General features: G+C 36.3%; 1 protein-coding gene across 1 annotated transcript in view; it reads left to right on the top strand.

Moving 5' to 3' along the window:
* The window catches only part of ANKRD31 (ankyrin repeat domain 31), a 143,569-nt gene that overhangs the window by 41,845 nt on the left and 77,601 nt on the right, over positions 1 to 24,123 (top strand). Inside the window, exons 9-12 of the mRNA XM_078067181.1 lie at positions 1,968 to 2,239; positions 4,589 to 4,698; positions 11,681 to 11,836; positions 20,280 to 20,422. Coding sequence (XP_077923307.1) covers positions 1,968 to 2,239; positions 4,589 to 4,698; positions 11,681 to 11,836; positions 20,280 to 20,422 — 681 coding nt within the window. The remainder of the gene's footprint in view (positions 1 to 1,967; positions 2,240 to 4,588; positions 4,699 to 11,680; positions 11,837 to 20,279; positions 20,423 to 24,123) is intronic.

Below are 24,123 nucleotides of genomic sequence, written 5' to 3' on the forward strand. Positions count from 1 at the left end.
AAAATCTTTAAATTAAAAAAAAAAATTCAAATCCTCTTCCCAAATATCAACACTCAGAAGATGCTTTTTGAATTTGAAGCATAAACTGATCTTTCTAGAGATTCCAGGGGTAGAGTTTTCAAGGGATTTAAGTGTTGAAATAGATAAGTTTCTCATCAAAGACCTGAGACTTATTATTAGATTGCTTGTATATAGGAAGGAAATAATTATCTACCAGATTTTTTCCTGTTAGCTCAGAAAATCACTATGCCTACCTGGGTGCAGAGTAGAGAGGTAGATATCCCACATTAATTTCTAGTTGAGGATAGAATATATGCGGTTGGGCTGCCAGGAGAGGGAAAAAGTTATGCTTGGCTTCAGCAGAACTTTGCAATCAATGTCTGAGGCTACTGTCAAGTAGCACAGTTCCTGGGGTTTAGAATTCCTGCAGTATTATGCCTGGAGACCGTGCAGTGGGCTACCACTAGCCAAGTCTCTTTTTTACGTTAACAGGTTTTTTTTCCTTTTTAAAGGAATCTTATTTTTTTTCCTGATTACAATAGTAATACACCCTCATTATAAAAAAAAAATCAAACATTACGGCAATATACATAATAATATAATAAAAAAAGTCCCTCACAATTCCACATTTCAGAGATAATCACCATTAACAATTTGGTGTATCTGTCTTCAATTTTTTCTATGCATATTCTATGTAAGTTTATTTTATATAAATGAGACTATATTATACATAATGCTTTGCAACTTTTTAAAATATTTTTTATGAAAGTGTAGTTGACATTTTGCAACTTGTTTTTTAAATTTAATAATACATCTTGGTTATCTTTGTCAGTGAATGTAGCATACTAAAATCTTTTTACTTGCTAAATACTATTCGACTATATGGATATTTTGTGTGTGTGTGTGCGTGCGTGTGTGTACATATATTATATAAATATAATTTACTTAACTAATTCACTAATGATGGTCATTTGAATTATTTTCTTTCTTTTGGCTATTACCAGGCAACTTTAATGAACATCCCTGGGACAATTTGAATAACACATTACTAAGCTCATGTTGCAAAATACATACCTGGCATAATACTGCATGCAATTCTCATAGAAAACATCTCAAAACAGACATAATAAAATTTTAAAAATCCAGAAAAAGAAAAACTAATCATGGGGATAGGGTATGAAGATTAAATTAAACATTCCAGTATTCTAATCTGAAAAGAGGTAATATAAGTAAAATGTAGGAGATTATAATTGATTGGTATTAATAGAGTGAGCATGAATTTAGCAAGTGTTCAAAAAAAAAAAGAGGTAAAGTAAAAAGTAAAAAAGAGATTGATTTAGAACAAATTAAATACCCTTTTACTCAGCCATAATAAAAATATGGAACTTGTTATGCTAAAAAGCTTTGCAAGCTGGATATATAAATAAGCTCAAGAAAGGTTTACATGATATGTGTAAAAACATGTATCTTCATGAAAGTTAAATCTATAATGGATTATTAAGGGGAAGTTAGAGCCATTCATGATATACTGGTAACCTTTTAAAATCAATGTAATAGAAGTTATGTACAATCTTGTCTCACAAAATATTACTCCCTGCTGTCAAACAACAAACACTGGGCTGAACAGAGCATTGATCTGGTCTAGTATGACGTTTCTACTGTTTTTATATGTCATTTTTTGCTGCGTAGTTAAAGCATCCAGAGTAACCTTAGTTTTGCTCTTGAATTTTAAGGATGAATATTGATAAGAATAATTTTTACTTATGCTCTTCTCGTCTGAGGCTTTTAAAATCTGCATTGGCTTTTATTATATTATTAAATTTTTATTGTGTGGCCTGTGGATTTTTGTACTTTCATCTTATAAGAGGCATTTTTGTATAATCAAAGGACAAGATAAAACTTAATTTCTTCTCATTTTAAATCTTTTGCATTGTTATAATTATTTGTGTATTTACATCTTATTACAGACTCTAGAAGATCCAAGTCTATCTGGGCTGCAAACTTTAGTTCATCAAAGTGTCACCTCTTGTGATCCACTAAATAATAAGGGAAATTCAAATTCGGTGGAAAATAAGTCTGACCAGGACCCTCCATGTGTGTTAAGGAGATCGTCCAGACTGAGAGCAGGCAGAGATGAAAAGCACACAGATGACAAGTATAAGATGCCAAAAAAGATTTTACCAAAGATACTTGTCAGTGAGAATCAAACAAATAATAACTCTTCAACTAAGAATTTCAGGTATACTCCCAAATTATATCTCTCTCTCTAGATATGCTACAGACTTTATAGATAATTCTATGCTTGGGACACTAGAGTCAATATACAGTTACCCCTAAGTGAAGAACTTTATTTTTTAGTGTTGTTGCCTTATTTACTGTGCAGTTATTTTTTTTTAACCCAGAAAATTCTACTTTTTTTAAAAAAAAGAGTAAAGGGAGATTTGTTGGATTTCAGCCTAATGCTAATTTCCATTCTTTCTTTTTTAAATTAAGTTAGTTAGCATCCATCATCACACAGTTACAAAATTTTCTTTTCTTGAGAATTTCTAAGATTTACTCTCTCAACAGTTTTCAACTGTGCAATACGGTATTGTTAACTACAGTTACCGTGCTGTACATTCCATCCCCGGACTTATTTATCTTATAAATGGAAGTCTGTACTTTTTGATCACTTTCACCCATTTCACTCCCCACCCCCCTGCTTCTGGAAACCACAAGTCTGTTCTCTGTATCCATGAGTTTGGGTTTTTTGTTCGTTTGTTTGTTTTTTTGATTCCACATATAAGTGAGATCATACAGTATTTGTCTTTCTCTGTCTGACTTATTTCACTTAGCATAATGCCCTTTAGGTCCTTTCACATTGTCACAGATAGCAGGATTTCCTTTTCTATGGCTATTCTGAATAATACTCCATTGTGTGTGTATGTATGTATATGTGTGTGTGTGTGTGTGTGTGTGTGTGTGTGTGTATGTATATACCAATTTTCCTTATCCATTTATCCATCAATGGATACTTAAGTTGTTTCCATGTCTTGGCTATTGTAAATAAAGCTGCAGTGGACACGGGTGCAGATATTTTTCAAGATAGTAATTTTATTTCCTTTGGATAAATATCCAGAAGTGGAAATGCTGTATCATATGGTAGTTCTATTTTTGATTTTGTGAGGATTTTTTGATTTATACAGTTTTCCATAGTGCCCTCACCAGTTTACGTTCTCACCAGCAATGCACAGGGGTTCCTTTTTCTTCACATCCTCAGCAACACTTGTTCTTTCTTGTCTTTTTAATGATACCCATTATAACATGTATGAGGTGATATCTTACTGTGGTTTTTATTTGCATTTTCCTGCTGGTTAGTGATGTTCAGCACCTTTTCCTGTACCTATTGGCCATTTGGATGTCTTCTTTGGAAAAATATCTTTTCAGTTCCTCTTCCATTTTTTAATTGGATTGTTTGCTCATTTGCTATTGAGTTGTATGAGTTCCTTATATATTTTGAATATTAACCCCTTATTAGATATATGATTTGCAAATATTTTCTCCCATTCAGTAGGTTGCCTTTTTATTTTGTTGTTGGTATCCTTTTCTGTGCAGAAACTTTTTAGTTTGATATAGCTCTAGTTGTTCATTTTTGCTTTTGTTGCCTTTGCTTCTGGTGCCAAATCCAAAAAATCATTGCCCAGACCAGTGTCAAGGTGCTTACCCCTGTGTTTTTTCCTACGAGTTTTATGGTTTCAGGTCTTACAATGAAGTCTTTAATCCATTTTGAATTGATTTTTTGTGTATGATGTAAGATCGATGCTCAGTCTCATTGTTTTACATGTGGCTATCCAGTTTCCCAAACATCATTTATTGAAAAGATTGTCCTTTCCCCATTGTATATTTTTGGTTCCTTTATTGTAAGTTAATTGACCATATATACATTGGTTTATTTCCTAGCTTTACACTATTCCATTCAGCTGTGTGTCTGTTTTTATTCTTTATTCCACTATTTTGCAGTTTTTGATCAGTGTAATCCCACATGGCAAGTCCTGTTTTCTTGCAAAGAGCCTATCTTTTTCCCTAGAAGGTGATTAGATAATGGCATGCCAGCTTAGGGAGTGAGGGGCAAGAGACTCAGAATACTTGTAGATGACTGCTCCTAAAGGAGAGAAACCCACAGGTGGCACAAAGAAAAGGCTAGAAGCCACAAAAACTGGCATGCCTGTCACAGAATTATCTGCAGTTTACTCAGGAGCCATCTCCATATTTTAAACTGCCATGCTCTTTGGGTCCCTGGGTGGCTCAGTTGGTTAAGCGTCTGTCTTTGGCTCAGGTCATGATCCCCAAGGTCCTGGGATTGAGTCCCACATCTGGCTCTCTGCCCAGTGGGGAGTCTGCTTCTCCCTCTTCCTCTTCCTCAGTACTCAGTACTCTCAAATAAATAAATAAAATCTTAAAAAAAAAAAAAATAAACTGCCATGCTCTTTGATAGCAGCTCAGTAAAATACCTTTCAGTTTTAAAAATTGAGTAAAAATTTAGTATGATTCTCTATGAATTGTTGTAGAGAACATGATAGTAATTTTAAGAACACATTTATGTTTCAAGAATGCAGGATCCTGCTTTAATGATTAAAGGTAAAGGGAAGAATATGCATTCAACCAGACTCAAAAGTGGAGAACAGATGCAGAGAAACAAAAAACTTGCTGGAAAAAATGGTGAGGCATATTTGATTTATTTTTTTTTTTAACCAAGTAACTTATAGAAACATAGAATACTGGTACTGAAAAGGATTTAGAGATCATCTATCTCAGCTTTCTCATTTTACTGATAAGGAAGTTCATAAAGGTTAAGGATTTTTCCCAGCATTGCACAGCTTATTAGTAGCATAACTAGGACTTGATCATGAACTTCTGGCTTATAGGCTGGTATTTTTTCTATACTTCTATTTGGAGAGAATAGTTACAGAACCCTTTTCAAATTTAGATATGTTATCTATTTGTGGTGTGGCAAACCTAGCATAAGGCTAGGTGTTGGATGTTATTTCTTTGTTCCTATAAAACCCCAAAGAATAACCTAAGAAACTGAGAAACTGTAAGAATCTAGAAAGACTGGTTAAAATATAATAGGGGTACAACTGCCAAAATTAAAATATGGATTGTAGGTTAAATAATAATATATCATTGTTAAATTTCCTGAACTTAATAATAATTTGGTTATTTAAGAGAATGTCCTTGTTTTTAGAAAATACACACATAAGCATTAGTGAGTAATGGGACATGGTGTATGTAAGTTATTTATATATATGTGTGCATGCATGTGTTTATATAAAAAGGGAGATAGAATGATGTAAACAGGTGGCAAAATACTAACAATGGGTGAATCTTTTGTTCTGTCTTTATAACTTTTTTTAAGTCTGAGGTTTTTTTCCAGATAAGACATTTAAAAAATTCAGTGAACTGAAACAAGACAAAAATAAATACCTTTCATATGTGTAAGTATTACCCAGTTAGAAAAATATAGGAGAAAGTCCCATTTATAATAACTATAAAAGAGAAAATACCTGCTTGTATACCTAATAAGAAATGTGCCTTACCTGTAAGAAGACGGTTGAAAATTCTGCTGAGGGACTTAACAAAAAAAGAGACTTGAATAAAAAGAAGAACTTTATTCTTGACCATAAGTGTTCAGTCTTATAAGAAATTTATTGCTCCCTAAATTACTCTATAAATATGTGAGAGCTCAATCAAAAACAGATTTTTGTTTATTTGCTAATTTGTTTTGCTTTATAAAGCTGGAGATTAGTTATGAGAATGTTATAAAATGATACTAAATATGAAGGACTAGCCTAGAAAATTCTGAAAAATAAAAGCACAGGGAGAGTGGAGAGACAAGAACCTGCTGTACATAATATAAAAGCAATTAGAAGGCCGTAGAAATTAAAATAATTTGGTACAGGCAAGGAATAGACAGATAAATTGTTGAAACAGAATAGAGTTTAAATGTAGAAGCCTGATACAGTGTGAATTTTGGGGAAGGTATATAATAAAGATGGCATCTCAAATTGGTGGCAAAAAGAAGGACCAAGCAATAAACAGTAAAAACATAAACAAAATTGGGTGGATACCTATAACATTCCTTATACTAAATTTAATTCCATTTTGGCCAAAGATTAAATGAAAAAAAAAATTCTAGAAGAAAACATAAGTGAATCTTTTTGTAATCTCTGAAGAGGAAAAACCTTCTTAAAAAATGACAAACCCAGAAGCCAGGAGGGAAAAGAATGATAAAATTGGCTACATATATTTTAAAAAGATTGTACGGAAAAATACCCTAAAGAAAACCAAACATTGAGCACAGAAGAAATATCAATAACACATAACAGGGGTTAATTGCATTAACATGCAAAGAGCTCCTACAAAACAATAAGGATAAAGAAAAATGAGTAGGGAACATGAACAAGCAGTTCACAGGAAAAAAATATATACATAAATATATATAAATAACTGGGACGCCTAGTTGGCTCGGTCAGTTAAGCATCTAACTCTTGGTTTTGCCTCAGGTCATGATCTCAGGGTCTTGAGATCCAGCCCTGCATCAGGCTCCTTGCTCACCTTGAGATTCTCTGCCTCTCCCTTTTCCTCTCCCTCTACCCCTCCCCCTGCTTCACTCTCTCTCTCTCTCAAATAAATAAATAAATAAATAAATAAATAAATAAAATCTTTTAAAAATTAATTGAAAGGATTAACATCTCACTTATGATTAAAAAAAAATGTAAATTAGGAAGTATAGTTTTCACTAAGAGAATGTCAAATGTTTAAACACTTGAGAATTCCCAGTGGCAAGAATATGGAAAAAGTAAGCATTCTCTTATGTTGTGGGTAATAGTGTAAGTTTATTCAGTCTTTTTTTTTTTTTTTAAGATTTTATTTATTTATTCGACATAGAGAGAGCAGGGGGAGGACCAGAGGGAGAGGGACAAGCAGACTCTGCACTGAGCACCGAGCCCGACGCAGGGCTCAATCTCAGGACCCTGGAATCGTGACCTGAGTTGAAACCACGACTGGGACGCTTAACTGACTGAGCCACCCAAGCGCCCCTGTTCAGTCTTTTCACAGGGCAATTTATTTACATTCTTCAGACTTTTAAGTCACAATTCTTGAATTGGCAATTCTACATAAAGGGATTTATTCTAGGCGTACCAGGGTGGCTCAGTTGTTTGAGTGTCTGACTCTTGATTTGGCCCAAACTTCTAGGCCCAAAGCCTTTTGGATTAGTCTTCTCAGACTACCATAACTAAATACCACAAACTGGATTGCTTAAATGGCACATTTATTTTCTCACAGTTCTGGAAGCTAGAAGTCCAAGATGAAGGTAATAGAAAATTCGATTTCTGGCAAGACCTCTACCTGGCTTGCAGACAGCCGCCTTCTCTAAGTGTCTTTCCTGCATATGTGGAAAACTCTAAAGTCTCTTACTTTTTTTTGTAAGGGCACAAATCCTACTCTATTATGGCTTTAACATACAAATTTTGAGGGGATGGAATTCAGTTCATAACACCTTCAGTGGTGAATTCGACAGACATTTAAGGAATAAATAATACCAGTTTTCCACAAACTCTTCCAAAAAGTTGAAGGTAAGGGAATACTTCCCAATTCATTCTGTGAAGCTACTAATAAACTGAAAACAAAATCAAAGACATCACAGGAACAGAAACCTACAGATGAATATGTCTCATGAACATAGATACAAAAATATAAACAAAACTTCAGCAAATCAATTTCAACATTGTATAATACATCATGACAGAGTAGGGTTTATCCCAGGAATGCAGGATTAGTTTTAGCATTTGAAAATCAATCACTGTAATTCACTAACTAACAAGCTAAAAAAGAAAACCATATTACCATCTCAAGGGATGTCAAGAAGGCATTTGACAGCACCTCACATGTCTTTCTGGTGAAACTCCCAGCAAACTAAGAATAGAGTGGAACTTTGTCAACCTGACAGAGAGCATCTACAAAAAAATATACAGCTATTATACTTAATATAGTGAAAGATTGAATGCTTTTCCCCTAAAATCAGAAATAATGCAGGGGATGTCTGCTCTATTTCTGTTGAACATCATAGTAGAGGTTCTAGCCAGTGCAGTCAGAAAGAAAAACAAATAAAAAGCATCCATGTGGGAAAAAAAGAAGTAAAACTGTGTTTAGTCACAAATGACGTAATCATCTATTAGAAAATCTGATGGAATGTATAGTAAAAGCAACTATATGTAAGTGAATTTTGCACAATTAAAGGATACAAGATCAATATACAAATACTAATTATATTTCTATATTCTAGTAACATTTAGACAGTGAAATTTGATACCATAGTATCAAAAATATGAAATAGAGATAAATTTGACAAACTATGTAAAAGACAGGTACACTGAAACTTACAAAACATTATTCAGAAAAATCAAAGAAAATTTAATGGAGAAAAATGGGGAGATATTGCTTTGTTCATCAGTCAGAATACTTAATATTGTTTTTTGGGGGCTTTTTTGTTTTTTTAGAAAGACAGAGAGAATTCCAAGCAAGCTCCACGCACTGAGCAGAGCCCAATACAGGGCTTGATCTCACAACCCTGAGATCACGACCTGAGCCAAAATCAAGTCGGACATTTAACCAACTGAGCCACCTAGGTGCCCCAGAAGATTAAATATTGTTAAGATGTTATTTCTGCTCAGATATTATCTATGAACTCTACACAATCCCAATCAAAATTCCTGTAGGGTTTTTTGTAGAAATTCACAATCTGGTTCTAAAATTCATATGGAATGCACAGGACCTAGAATGGTAAACAGTTTTGAAAAAGAACAAAGTTAGAGGGCTAACACTGCCTTATTTTAAGAATTATATGACAGGATGGGGTGCCTGGGTGGCTCAGTCAGTTAAACATCTGACTCCTGATTTCGGCTCAGGTCATGATCTTGGGGTCATGGAATCAAGCCCCACGTTGGGCTCTGTGCTCAGCGTGGAGTCTCCTTGTCCCTCGCCCTCTACTCCTCTCCTGGCTCTCTCTCTCTCTCTCATTCTCAAATAAATAAATAAATAAATAAATAAATAAATAAATAAATAAAATAAAATCTTAAAAAAAAAATATGGCGGGGCACCTGGGTGGCTTAGTGGGTTATGCATCCGACTCTTGATTTCAGTTCAGGTCATGCATAATCTCAGGGTTGTGAGATGACTGTGTTGGCTATGGAGCCTGCTTGGGATTCTGTCTCTCCCTCTCCCCCCTGCTCCTTCTCCCCTTCCCCACTCACATGCGCACACTCTCTCTTTTTCTCTCTCAAAACAAAACAAAAAAATGATATGGCTCTAGTCATCAAAATAGTATGACATTTCCGTCAAGATAGGGAAATAGATCAATGTAATGAGTTCAGAAATAAACCCTGAGGGCGCCTGGGTGGCTCAGTTGGTTAAGCAACTGCCTTCGGCTCAGGTCATGATCCTGGAGTCCCGGGATCGAGTCCCGCATCGGGCTCCCTGCTCAGCAGGGAGTCTGCTTCTCCCTCTGACCCTCCTCCCTCTCATGCTCTCTGTCTCTCATTCTCTCTCTCGCAAATAAATAAAATCTTTAAAAAAAAAAAAAAAAAGAAATAAACCCTGAGTTTTGACAAAGGCACAAGGCTTGTAGAGAAGAGCAATTAGAAATCCACATGCAACAAAATGTTATTGAATGTATATTTTAAAAATACTGAATTTTGTTGTGGCCTACAAGTTACTTGAAGATCAGATTGATCCTTTCAAAACTTTTTTATTTTTATTTTTTTATTTTTTTAAAGATTTTATTTATTTATTTGAGAGAGAGAATGAGAGAGAGAGCATGAGAGGGGGGAGGGTCAGAGGGAGGAGCAGACTCCCTGCAGAGCAGGGAGCCCGATGTGGGACTCGATCCCGGGACTCCAGGATCATGACCTGAGCCGAAGGCAGTCGCTTAACCAACTGAGCCACCCAGGCGCCCTCAAAACTTTTTTAAAAACCTTATTAGGCAGGCTTGATGTAGGCTTTACTATATAGCTAGTTTAGCCCCTTCTACTAAGACGTGACCTGTCAAGGGTCTCTACTAATGCTCCGGTTGTTAGCAAGGTCTCTCTCCTCAGGCTGTCAGGAATGTAAATGTTTCCCAGGCCTGCATGATCTCTCAGGATTGTTATTTTATAGTTCTTGGGTAGTTGTTCTTGCCCAGCCTCAGGAAGACTCAACCTACATATGAGCACTTTAATATTTAGATAGTGACTCAAGGAGTCCCTTTTATAGATTTCGGTACCTGTTCTCTCTCCCCTCATCGTACCCTACTGTGCAAAAGCTAATCTCCCTAGCCTCCTGAAACTTGAATCTCTATTTCCTCAGCTCAGCAGGATCACCTTGCTATGCTTTTGCTATATTCTGGAAAGTGCCTTCAGGCAAGAGTGATCTTAGGGCTCACTCTCTTGTTTCTCTTCTCTGGAAGGAGTCATAGATCTGAATTGCCTGTTTTCCAGTGTCTAAATTTTTTTACCCCATATATTTTGTGTAGTTTTTTTAGTTGTTTGCAATGGAAGGGCAAGTCATGGCAATTATTTAGTCATGATTGGAAGTGAATGGCTTCTACATCTTAGTTTTCATTGAAAAATTTTGTATTCTTAATTTGTTATTTCTAATAAATTATATAACTAGCAAGTACAACTGGCAAAGACAGAGCTTGGAGTAAAAACTACTTTTTTTTTTTTGGTAAGCATGCAGTTTATCTGGTAGGAGCAGAATGCTTTGTAGTCTTGAGTGGGGGAAGATAGGTTCAAATGTTCAGAAGTTGGTTTGTTTTACAGTGGAACTGAATGGAGGGAATCTAATAAAGGCGAAGCAGATAAATTGTGATCCATTAAAAAATGTGCTGCTGTACTCAGTTACTTTTGTGAGATTTTAGGATGGGGCAGATTAGCTAGATCAAAATTGGAAAAGCTATAGTCATAGTTATTCTGAAATTCAGGAAAACCACATGAACTAGTATCCATAAAAATTGACAGAATTTAGAGTATCTAAATAAGGAATGTCAGTATTTTAGGAGACACAGTGGAGAAATGATACCTGATATGTATAAGCTGGGAATCTATTTTAATTGTCTATTTTCTGGCTTAGGAAAGAAAACTATTGTACAGATCAAGACCATATGTCTTTATTTAATTTTGTGACAGCTATTTGTAGCAAAGAAAGAAATTTAGCATTCTCTTTTCTGGCCTCACTGGGTTAATTTCTGTATCTTCCTTATATACTTCTGAGATTTTTCTCCTCATGGTGTTAAAACACATTTTGGTACTATAGTATTTTGTTGGGTTTAATAACACCTAATTCTAGATTTAAATAATCCTTTTCACCAGAACTTTTAAGAAAGTAATCTGTTAGTCTTCTCATGTATTCACTTTCATGGGGTTTCAATAAACATAAACTGCTTACATAATTTATAATGTACTGCAAGTATTTTCAAACTAATGATATTTTTCTTTTACCTTTTTGCATGTAGATAACATTATTGTTGGGTTTATGGATGAAATACTCTTTCATAAAATAATTCCAGAATGTTGACTGGATTCACTCTATTACCTGTATTCTTCCTGATTTTTAAATAAGGATTATTACTTTTTGTTTTCTTTTGTTCATCCCCTTGTTTCAGAAAAAATGAAGAGGAATAAAGTATCTCTGTCTAGCATTAACCGTAGAAACATTTTTGGAGAGAACTTACTGTATCAGGCTGCTCTGCATAATGACATTGATCTTGTTCATCATTATATAATGAAAGGGGGAAATGTTAATCAGCCAAGTTATGCTGGTAAGTTGGGGTTAACCCACAATTATCTTGGGAGTGGTTTGTAGTTTCTGCTTAGTAACTCCTATGAAAGTATGACAAAGTGGGTATAAGGCAAGTCTCAAACAGAAAGCTTCCAGGTAATTTTTCTGCTTAGGTAGCTGATCACCATCATCTCCCAGGGAAGTGGTAAGGTCGGGAGGGAGGGGCAGGAGAAGAGCATTCTATTGCACCTTCAAAGATTTTGCCTGCCCAGGGCCCACCAGGTGGCCCACAGGATGTGGTTCCTGTGGCTGACTTGCTGGGTTTGCATGGGCATTGTTACTGTGAGACTCAACTTTGAATGGAAGAGAGGTGAGCTCAAAAGCTGAAAGAAGCTGATGGTATGCTGAGCTATGGGGGAAACTGAGATAACATGGTAGATGTACAGTAGATGTACAGCAGGGGCAATGGCCAGGGATATGGAGAGAAGAGAGTATAAGGGAGAGATGGTGGGGCAGGGAGCTCAGAACATTCTTTCTGCAAGGCTGGATCTCTAATACAGTCTTTTTTGTGGAGAGAAGCTGATGTTCTTCTGGACAGGAATGATTCCTTAAGGACACTTAAGTACGTAAGGCACTTAGCAGCACTGGGCCAGTCTGGGTAGTGCTTCTGTGTGTCCATACTTTTACTAGTGTTTCTAGACTTTCTCAGTTTATGAAACTGTGAAAAGTCTTAGGATGCACAGGGGTGAACAGCACAGTCCATGGACAAGCTGGTGATTACACTTACTTTAGCAAAGCCTGCATTTATGTGATAATCAGGGTTTTAACAGGCTGTTATTCTAAATCTCATACCCAAGTGAACCGCCAACATCCTGTAACCCTCAACCTTGGATCCTTATTTGCTAGCCAAAGCACTTGCTTCCTTGCGAAATGTGTGGTACTTGCTGTTAGTCTCTATCTGCTCCTTAAGTTCAGGAGTAGCTCTACATGCAGCTAACTTTACTTTATGGACTTCCCAAGAATCTCTTAACATACTTATTTTCATGAGCCATTTTCTGTGCCATTGTTAACATCCTTGGTGTCTGTTCCCTGCTTGTCTTCGGCAATTTATTGTGCAGTTTCTCCTCACTGCCCTAGATACTTCTGTGACCTTAATGAATTTTTTATCCTTAACATATTTTCCTGGCTTTTTGAACTCTTTTGTTCTCTACTTTTCCTTCTCATTTTGCATCTTAGCTCTGATCTTTACTTCTGGCTATTCCATCTTATAAAATTGCAGAGGGTAGTGTTTTTAAAGACTTGACTACAACCATTTTCATCAGAGTCACCTGCAATGTTTGTTTAAAATGCAGTTTGTTTAAAATGTTTATTTTGCCCTCCAAAACACACACATGCACACACACACACAGTCTCACAATTAAAATCTGTAGGTTAAAACCTTGAAATCCGCATTTTAACATATTTCCCCAGATGATTTATATTCTCAGTGAAGTTCAAGAGCTACTGGCAAGAGATGTATGACCTCCATGTAATATACCAGTTCATTGAGGTGAGCTTTTACAGTATGCCCCTTATGTACCAGGTATTATGAAAACAGAAAGATAAATATACTAGAAAAGTTTAAATATATTCTGTGATACAGTCCAAAAAAGGGTAAGTGCCTTTTGAGAAATTCTTAAGATGTTATGATAACAGACCAATGGTCTTGTCATAGGTAACATTTGCATTATAAGTCTCATTTGCATTTTATGGTATCTTTGTCTTTGATTTAAAAAAAACGATTGCAATAGTTCTTCATCTATCAAAAACAAAGGTGAAACCAGGAAGTAGGCTGAAGAAACTCTGAATACCCAAAAACAGATCTCATTAAGCTTCATTGTTAAAACCCTCTCAGACCAATGCCTTGAGCATTATTTTACACAGAATTCTACCTGACTCCTAAGTCTCTGGCACATTAGAACACAAGGAAATGTGAACTTACACCTCTGTGGGTGTTAACAGTTGCTACATTAGAGCCTATAAGTAATATTATGATCTTTATTAAAATTTGTTATTTTCACTTTCTGGGATAGTTATTATCTTATAAAGCTTTAGAGAGGTTTTCTTTAAGATGGTTAAATTTTTTAAAAAGAAAAGAAATTGTTAAGGATCTTCCAACCTGCAGATCTGGAAGATAATAAAAGATCTGTTGTAAAATGTGATCCATCTTTATTTTGAAGGAGTGGTTTTATAACACAGAAGGAGTAATCCCCAGGGAAAGGGAAATTCTTTGTACGTTTGATTTCTTTCTGCATTGTGTAGCCATTTCTGGTCTACAGTGGCTCTGTCTACAGAATAAACATCCTTCTGGCTTTGTCAATGCTGGGAATTTCTTTCAACCTTAAGATTGATACTAATCAGGGGCACCTGGGTGGCTCATTCAGTTAAGCATCTGACTCTTGATTTCGGCTCAGGTCCTGATCTCAGGGGTCCTGATTGCAGGGTCCTGGGATCAAGCCCCGAGTGATCCCCGAGTCGAACCCTGCATCGACTGGCTTCTCGCTCAGTGGGGCATCTACTGGAGATTCCCATTGCCCTCCCCCCACCCCATAAATAAATAAATCTTCTTAAAAAAAAAAAGACTGATACTGTTCATCACTGGGTCATCCTTGCTTGGGTCTCACTTAAAGTAGCATTCATTTTTTAGTCCTTCCCTGAGCCCCCATTGTTTATTCTGAATTACTGACATGCAGTAATTCTCTTCTTTGGGAATTTTCTGCAGTGAATTTAAAATAGGAGACTGGTTTTCCACTTTACATTTACCTTATCTTTTAGTCATTCTGGCTCAGGGAAAACAAAACTAATCTTTTGTTATGGTTTTCTCATTCCGATAGCAGTTGTTTTTGTCCATTTTAGGAAACTAATTTTTATTGTAGCTTAAGCAAAACCTAAATAAGGAAAGGAAGTTTCCTAGGAGGAAAGTCATCATCTACATTTCAGAGTTAATAACTTTTGGATTTCTTATATTTCATTTTTCATCCTAGACTGGTGGCAGATAATCAGGTTAACCAATATACGCATTGATAAGCAAATTTCCACAGGTCCCGAAACCTAAATGAGTTCAAATTTTTTATCAAATACTATTGGAGGGAGATAATTTTTATATTATGTTTTTAAAAATAGGTAGTCCTTAAGTGGTTATGTTTTAAAAGTTCACATGTGAGCTATATATTTGAAATTTCTTTTAACATTATGAGAAATTTTAAACATACTGAAAAGGTAAAAGAATTCTACATTAAGCATCCAGATACCTAATACCTAGATTCTACATACTTATTTTTATTGCATACTTACTATAAAGGAAAAACACTAAAGGAAAAACACTCATGTATTTCTCTTCTACTTATATTCATAACACTTCTGATACCAGATGTGTGGGATTTTTGATACATCAGGCAATTCTCCAACACCTGCAATTTAGTTCATGTCTGACTAACCCAAATTTGTACAGATCCCACAGGTTAAGGGATCAGTCAGCCACCCCTACTTCAGATGCCAATCACAAGTAGTACGTCCCTGGGTTACCTGCAATTTCTGTTCAACTTGGCTACAAATTGGAGGTTCCCACAAATCCCTTCCTCGGATTTGATCTTTTCCTAAAATAGCTCACAGAACTCAGGGAAACACTTACGTTTACCATGTAAGTTTATTATATAATAAAGGATATGACAAAGGATACAGATGAATATCCAGATGAAGATACAGAGTGAGGCATGGGAGGGTCCTGGAGCACAGGAGCTTCTATCCCTGTGGAATTGGAGTATGTTACCTTCCCAGCATGTAGATGTGTTGAACAAACTGGAAAAGTTCTCCAAACCCCAGAGTTTGGGGATTTTTATGGAGGCTTCATCGTGAAGGCAGGGCAGGGGAGAGGGGGACATGGAGGTGAAACTGCCAAGTTTCTGATCATGACTTGGTCTTTCTTATGACCAGCCCCCATCCAGGAGTCCACCAAAAGTTGCCTCATTAGAACAAAAGATACTTCTGTCACCCAGGGAATAGCAAGGGATTTAGGAGCTCTGTGTCAGACACTTTTATCACTTACGAAATTGCAAAGCTCTTGGGACTTCTGTATCAGGAACTGGGGTGAGAGACCAAATATTAGAACAAAAGATGTCCTAGCACCTCTGTTTACAAGGGTTTAGGAGCTCTGTGCCAGGAACCAGGGGGCAGAGATTAATAAATATTTATTATTTCATTCCTATCCATCTTTAAATCTATCTGTCCATCAATCCATCTTTATGTTGATGCATTTCAAAGAAAGTTAGTACATTTTACCACTGAACACCTCAGCATTAATATCTCTGAGTTCAGTAGTTTTTTTCTTTTTTGAGGTAAAATTTCCATACTATAAAATGCAGATCTTAAATGTGCTGTTTGATGAATTTTGACAAATATATTCACCTGTGTAACCCAAACCTCTATCGAGATAGATTTTTTTTTAAAAGATTTTATGTATTTGACAGAGTGATAGCACAGATAGGCAGAATGGCAAGGAGAGGGAGAAGCAGGCTCCCCACTGAGCAGGGAGCCTGACGCGGGGCTCAATCCCAGGACCCTGGGATCATGACCCAAGCCGAAGGCAGACACTTAACTGACTGAGCCACCCAGGTGCACCTATCAAGATAGGATATTACCAACATCCCAGAAATTTCCCTCATGCCTCTTCCCAGTCGTTCCCCACCCCCACTCTCTAGAAGCCACTATTCTGATATTTCTCTGATATTTTTCACTATTTCTTATAGTTTTGCCTCTTCAGTATTTCGTCATTAAGCATGATGTTAGATGTAGGTTTTGTAGCTGCTCTTTATGATATTGAGGAATCCATTCCTAATTTCCTGAGTATTTTTATCAGGAATGGATCCTGGGTCATGATAAATCATCCTTTTATATATTGCTAGATTCAATTTGCTACTCTTTTGTTAAGGATTTTTGCATGTATGATCATGAGTAATATTGGTCTGTAATTTTATTTTTGTTGTAATGCTTTTGTCTGATTTTGGTATCAGGATTTGCTAATATTTTGTTAAGGATTTTTTTGGTAACCTATGTTTGTAAGTAATATTGGTTCATAATTTTCTTGTAATGATTTTGGTTTTGGTATCAGGGTTATGTAGATCTCATAAAATGAGTTAAGAAGTATTCTCTTCTACTTTCTGGAAGAGTTTGTGTAAGATTGGGGGTTTTTTCTTAAATGTTTGACAGAACTTAGAGTGAGACTATGTGAGCCTGTAATTTTTTGTGGCAAGATTTTGATAATAAATGCAAATTTCTCCTATGTGTGAGCTATTCATATTTTGTTTCATCTTGTGTCAGTTTTGGTAAGCTGTACTTTTTCAAGGAATTTGTCCTTTTTATCTAACTTATGGAATTTATTGGCATAAAGTCATTTATAATATTCCCCTATTAGTGTTTTAATATTTGCAGATCTTTAGGGCTATTTATATTTCATTCCTGATATTGCTCATTATCCCTCTTCCTTCCTTCCTAAAGTAGTTTAAGCTAGAGGATTATCAATTTTACTGCCTTCTTTTTTTTCAAAGAACTACCTTCTGGCTTTAAATTTTTCTCTCTTTTTTTTTTTTTTTTTAAAGATTTTATTTATTTATTTGAGAGAGAGAGAATGAGAGATAGAGAGCACGAGAGGGAAGAGGGTCAGAGGGAGAAGCAGACTCCCTGCTGAGCAGGGAGCCCGATGCGGGACTCGATCCCGGGACTCCAGGATCATGACCTGAGCTGAAGGCAGTTGCCCAACCAACTGAGCCACCCAGGCGCCCCTAAATTTTTCACTGTTATCTGTATTAAATGTTATTAATTTCTGCTTCTTTTGACCTCTACTTATTTTGGGTTAATTTTTTTTCTTTATCTAGCTTCTTAAGGTTGAAAATAAGGGCACAGATTTTTGTACATTTTTCCTGCCATAGTCATTTAAAGCTTTAAATTTCCCTCTAAATACTGCTTTTGCTGCATCCAACAGATTTTACTATGTTGTATTTTCATTATCATTCACTTTGAAATACTTTTAATTTCTTGTATGATCATTTGTTTGACCCCAAGATTATGTTAGAAGTTGTTAAATTTTTAAATATTTGAGGATTGTCCAGGTATCTTTCTGGTATTGATTTCTAACTTAATTCCTTTTGGTTAAAGGATATACTTTCTGTGGATTTGATCCTTTTACATTTATTGAGAATTGGTCTGTTGCCTAGTATATGGTCTTTCTTGCTTACTATCCCTTGTGTACTTGAATGATTATTCTTCAGTTGTATCCAATGTTCTATAAATGTCACTTAGATGAAGATGGTTGGTAATATTCAGATCATGTCTGTATTTATGGATTTTTTTGTCTAGTTGATCTATCATTTTAGAGAAGGGTGTTGAAATATTAACAACTGTGATTGTGGATTTGTCGATTTCTCCCTTTAATTCTGTCCATTTTTGCTTATATTTTGAAGTTTTGTTATTAGGTACATATACAATTGTAATTTTCATGTCTTCTGATAAATTGACCTTTTAATTATTATGAAATACGTCTCTTTATCTCTGGTAATATACTTTGTCTTGAAGCTACTATATATGATATTAATATAGGCATTCTAGCCTTCTTACGTTTCTTGTCTGTTTGTTGTATCTTTTTCCATCCTTTTATTTTCAACCTATGTCTTTTTATTTAAAATTTATTTCTTGGGCACCTGAGTAGCTCAGTCAGTTAAGCGTCTGCCTTCGGTTCAGGTCATGATCCTGGAATCCCAGGATCGAGTCCCGCATTGGGCTCCCTGCTCATGGGGAGTCTGCTTCTCCCTCTGACCCTTCCCCCTCTCGTGCTTTCTCTCTCTCACTCACTCTCTCTCTCTCAAATAAATAAATAAAAACAAATTTTTTTAAGTAAATAAATAAAAGTTATTTCTTATAGATAGCATATTTCTTATAGACAGGTTTTTTATCTATTCTGACAATCTCTGCCTTTTAATTGGGGTGATTAATCAATTTTCATTTAATATAAAAGGTTGGATTGAGGACTGCAGTTTAATTAATTTTTTCTTGTGCACATTATCTTTTTTTCCCCTCTCTTTGTCTTTGCATTACTTTGTAGTAGTTACTCTGGTGATTGAAATATACATCTTTAATGTTTCAGTCCTTTAAAGAGTTAGTATGTTAATATTTCTAAAAATGTAAAAACATTGACCACATCTCCCTTTTGTACTATATATATAACATCTATATACATTAATAACACCAAAATATAATGTTATAATATTCAGTTTAAACAGTCACATGCATTTTAAGGAAATTTATAGGAAAAAAACTCTTTTATTAATCATTTGGTACTCTTCATTTCTTCCTCAAAGCTTTCTAATTATTAATATAAGAGAAACTGCTTCTATAACATTTATAGCGATGGGTCTTAACTGGAGTGATACTGCCTTTCAGGGGACATTGGCAGTTTCCGGAATCATTTTTAGTTGTTACAACTGGAATGGGGGTGGGGTGCTATTGGCATCTAATAGAATGCTCAGAACCACAAAGAATTATCCACCCCAAAATGTTAGTGCTGAGTTAGAGAAACCCTGGCTTATGGAGAAGGTTCTGGAAGGAGTGAAATACACTTTTAACATGCAACTTTTAGGTTTTCTTTCATCAATCCTATGATTTATTGGAATTTAATAAATATAACTTATACCATTGTCTCTGGCTAACAAGGATAAAGGATACTTGTCTGTACGACTGGTTTTCTTTAAATAGTGGTGTTAGAACTACTGTAAATAGGGGCACCTGGGTGGCTCAGTCAGTTAAGCATCTCACCCTTGGTTTCAGCTCAGGTCATGATCTTAGGGTCGTGAGATCAAGCCCCACATCTAGCTCCGTGCTCAGCGTGGTGTCTGCTTGTTCCTCTCTTTCCCCCTCTGCTTCTCCCCACACTCTCTCTCTCTCTCAAATAAATAAATAAAATCTTAAAAAAAAAAAAAAAGAACTACTGTAAATAGCTTTTTAAAATAAGGAGAAAAGAAATATATGTTTTTGAAGTGACTTCTGTGCATTCCTACTAGCTGTGTTACTTTAATGGAAGTACCTTGAGCTATAAAGTTTTTTTCCCTCTCTTCTCTCCAGGAAAGTAGCCTGCAACTAGCATTCTCTGTGAGCTAATAATGACTCCCTTACAACCTTTTTATTTGAGGAGGGCAGGAATAGTTTCAAATATTTTACTTCTTTAAAAAAAAATTTTTACTTCTTTTCATATTTTTTCACAACTGAGTTGGGGGTAGGAATTTGATTTGGTCCTCAGATTTATTGAATTCATCTAATAATACAAGTTATTTCATGGTAAGATTATCTTGTCTCATATAATCAAAATATTTTTAAAGAAACAACATAGAGTTTTTATTTTATGGGCAAGCACAAAACATTAAGATAGCAAACATAACCATTTCCTTTTTGTATAATAGGTTGGACAGCACTTCATGAAGCTAGTGTAGGAGGATTTTATCAGACAGCAAGTGAGCTATTAAAAGGTGGAGCAGATGTAAATATCAAAGGAATGTACCAGATCACTCCCCTACATGATGCTGTGATAAATGGACATTACAAGGTACTGTGATGTTTTTGTTTGCAAAGCAAATACTACATTCTGCAAGTATTAAAAATCTCTGGAACCTATCAGTTTTAGGAATTCCGTTTTAGTTCATTCTGCTAATGAATAATCAGAATATGTAATAAAATTTTACTGTGTAATAGATTTGTTGTTCCTAATATGGTAGATGCCATTTTACATGTTACTTTTAATAAGTACAGATCATGTTTTGGTTATACATAGTCTTTCTTAAACTTACACTTCTTTAAGACTCTTTCAGTATGGTGCTTTATAGGTTTTACCAGAAAGTTTCCTGCTTGTAGAGTGTTACACAGTGATGTCCAGTCCTAACAGGAGGCATCCAGCTTTATGGACACTAATGTCACTTTCAGAGTCCACATAAGACCTGAATTTCTTGGGTTTAATAATCTGCCAGTATATACTAGCATAGATGTACCAATGGTTGAAATATCAAAACACTGTAGTTCCATACAGATTGGTTAATAGTAGCTGCAATTAGGATGATTGATGGTAATATTAAATTAAGATGATTGATCCCAGCACATACAGTTTATTTCAGAAGTCACTTAAGCTCTGAGCTTCCCAGACATTTTTCTGGTCTAGGCACCATGCTATAGGACTGAGGCACTTGCTAAAAATATCCTGTTATTTATTTCAGGTATTGGAAGTTGTCTCTGGGTTCGAGTTCCTAGGGTAGGAAAGGGAGCTAATCAGCTGGGCTCAGGAAGTTATGTTCTACATACTTCCAGAAGAAATGCCTGACACGTAGAGCTGGAGATGGCTGCCTAGAGCCACAGGCATAGACAGAGCATATCCCTTCCTAATGTGAAACAATACTTCAGGGAAGTTTAAGCTGTTTTTCCTTTTTTTGATAATATATCACTTGCTAGTAGGTGGTCACCCCTGCACATTGTAGAGAGGGCTGGGGGGAGGGAATTCTGCTTGGGACCTAATTTAATGGCCAGAAGAAAGCAGGCTTGGACAAGTGATGGTGTGAGCCCTCTCTGTCCTTTATCCCCTCTTCAAAGCTGGCCTCCATTAGAGAAACCTCCCCAAAGCACTTCTTCCTTCTACTCATGGTAGAAGTTGTCTGCTCTTCAAGTTGTCAGGGCTGACCTATCCTAGTCAAGAGTCTTTTACCCCTTTGGGCAAGGTAAGCCCTGAGCACTTTACTTTTTCCTTGTTTCTTTCTCAGTTGTTCTTTTGTCCCATCCGGTAACTTGGCTTTAGTCAATTTCTGCCTCATGGGCAACAACTGGCTGTCTCCTGTGTGGCCTTTCCAGATATGTAGCCTTATCCTACTCCCTCAGTGTAGTAAAAGGGACCAAAGACACATGCCTCTGACTCCAGAATCTAATTTCCTCACTACTTATCTTACTCCCACTTGTGTTCTTGTGACTCGTGTGCTTCTGGCACTGTGGGATGTCCTGACTGATGGCAGGAGAAAAGAGAATGACAAGACAGAAGTGGAAGTCTCAAGAACGGTCATGAGAATTAAAAGCTGAAACCCAGTGGGGTGGGGTAAAATCACTGTCTTCTTCATTGCCTTCCCGTTTTGTTTAGCTGCGGGGAGCCAAAAAGTTGCTTAACCCAGTCCAAGAGAGATTTCCAAAACTCCAGGTCAGTTCTGGACTGACTTAAGAACGAAAGCCTTAAGAATCAAAGTAGGGCAGGATATTGTTTTGGAAGATGGAGTAGGGATGGCAGGAGCATCAGATGAGGATTTAGGCTAACCTTGAGGGAATCTCTTATGTGATGCAAAGATGATCAGAAAAATGGTCTAGACCCTGAATATTGTATTGCTCCCATGCCTTAGTTGTCACAGGACTCATATGTCAGACAGGGAAGCCCTGGGAACCTGATGCTGGACTCAGCACCTGGAGAGTGTGAACTTCTTAAATATTCCAGAGTTGAAGAAACTTGAATGTATGTTGTCTTACAGGAATTGACTTTTATACTAAATGATGGGAGATACTAAAAGATAATACCCTATTTTTTAAGAAGTAAAAAGCCATTAATATTTGCAATAGTCCAAATCTTTAGAGACAGAGAGAAGATTAAGAATGGAAGGTAGAGAGGCGCCTGGGTGGCTCAGTTGTTAAGCGTCTGCCTTCTGCTCAGGTCATGATCCCAGGGTTGTGGTATCGAGTCCCACATCGGGCTCCCTGCTCAGCGGGAAGCCTGCTTCTCCCTCTCCCACTCCCCCCTGCTGTGTTTTCTCTCTCGCTGTGTCTCTCTCTGTCAAATAAATGAATAAAATCTTTAAAGAATGGAAGGTAGAGAGTAGAGAATGGAGAGTAACGGGTCATGGTTAAAGGGTTTCTTTTAGGGGATATTAAAATGTTTCGAAATTAGGGATGCCTGGGTGGCTTAGTCAGTTGGGTCTCTGCCTTCGGCTGAGGTCATGATCCCAGGGTCCTGGGATCAAGTCCTGCATCAGGCTCCCTGCTTAGCAGGGAGCCTACTTTTCTCCCTCTGCCTGCCGCTCCCCCTGCTTGTGCTCTCTCTCTCTCAAATAAATAAATAAAATCTTTAAAAAGAAATGTTCCAAAATTAGATTGTAGTTATAGTTATACAACTCTCTTAAGAACGTTGAATTATATTTTTTATTTATTTATTTTTTAATTTAATTTTTTTTAAAAAGATTTTATTTATTTGACAGAGAGAGACACAGTGAGAGAGGGAACACAAGCAGGGGGAGTGGGAGAGGAAGAAGTAGGCTTCCCCCGGAACAGGGAGCCTGATGCTGGGCTCGATCCCAGGACCCTGGGATCATGACCTGAGCCGAAGGCAGGCGCTTAACGACTGGGCCACCCAGGCGCCCCTGAATTATATTTTTTAAATGGGTGAATTATATCTCACTGAAACTGTTAAAAAGAAATACATTTTTTAAATTGAAAAAGATGAAATTTGAGAATTATAGATGATTGGCTCATTCTGATTCCTTAGAAAAATCAAGAATAAATTCTTAGACAAAAGGGAGACATTTAGACAAGAATGTAGTGATCTTTGAGAATCTGTAGGCATTACTAAGAACAAGTTACCAAAATACACCCAGGATCTAGTGTACTGCTCTGTTCTGTTCACTTGTCTGATTATATTCTCTCTCTCTCTCTCTCTTTTTTCCCCACCGGAACAGACTTCTAAAAGTTTTCATTTTGTGCTCTGCTGCTATACTTTCCAGTAGCCGGCTGACAGAGACTCCCTTCTCCTGCAGTTTATCTTCCGATATATCACCTCAGATTCACTTCTCCGTACGTCCTACCTTGCAGAAAGTGGTCACTTTCCTATTTGTAGAATTACAGCAGTTCTTTTTTTAGACTCCAGTTAAGTCCACAGGTGTTCAGAATGATTTGATAGCTATCTAGCTGAATTCTAGGGACTAGACAAAACTAGGGCCCCCTACTCCTCTGCCGTCTTCCTCCCTCCCTCCCAAAACTTCTTTTCCTAAAAGAAAGCTGTATACTCTTTATTTTCTTTGCTGAACAAAACATGAAGATCCAGACATAAGTTCGTTATCCTCTTACACCTGGCTTATATATGAATTATAGATTTAATTATATATACTATTACTTTCAATTTCCCTATCTAGCATTAAATTCTCATAATAAAATAGTTTGAGAAACAGAATTGCTGAGTCTTAATAATTTTTAAGGGATCTGGCTTATATTGTCTCTTTGTGGTATTATGTTTTTCTC

Source organism: Halichoerus grypus, chromosome 2 (genome assembly GCF_964656455.1).
Source record: "Halichoerus grypus chromosome 2, mHalGry1.hap1.1, whole genome shotgun sequence".
NCBI classification, from domain to species: Eukaryota; Metazoa; Chordata; class Mammalia; order Carnivora; family Phocidae; genus Halichoerus; species Halichoerus grypus.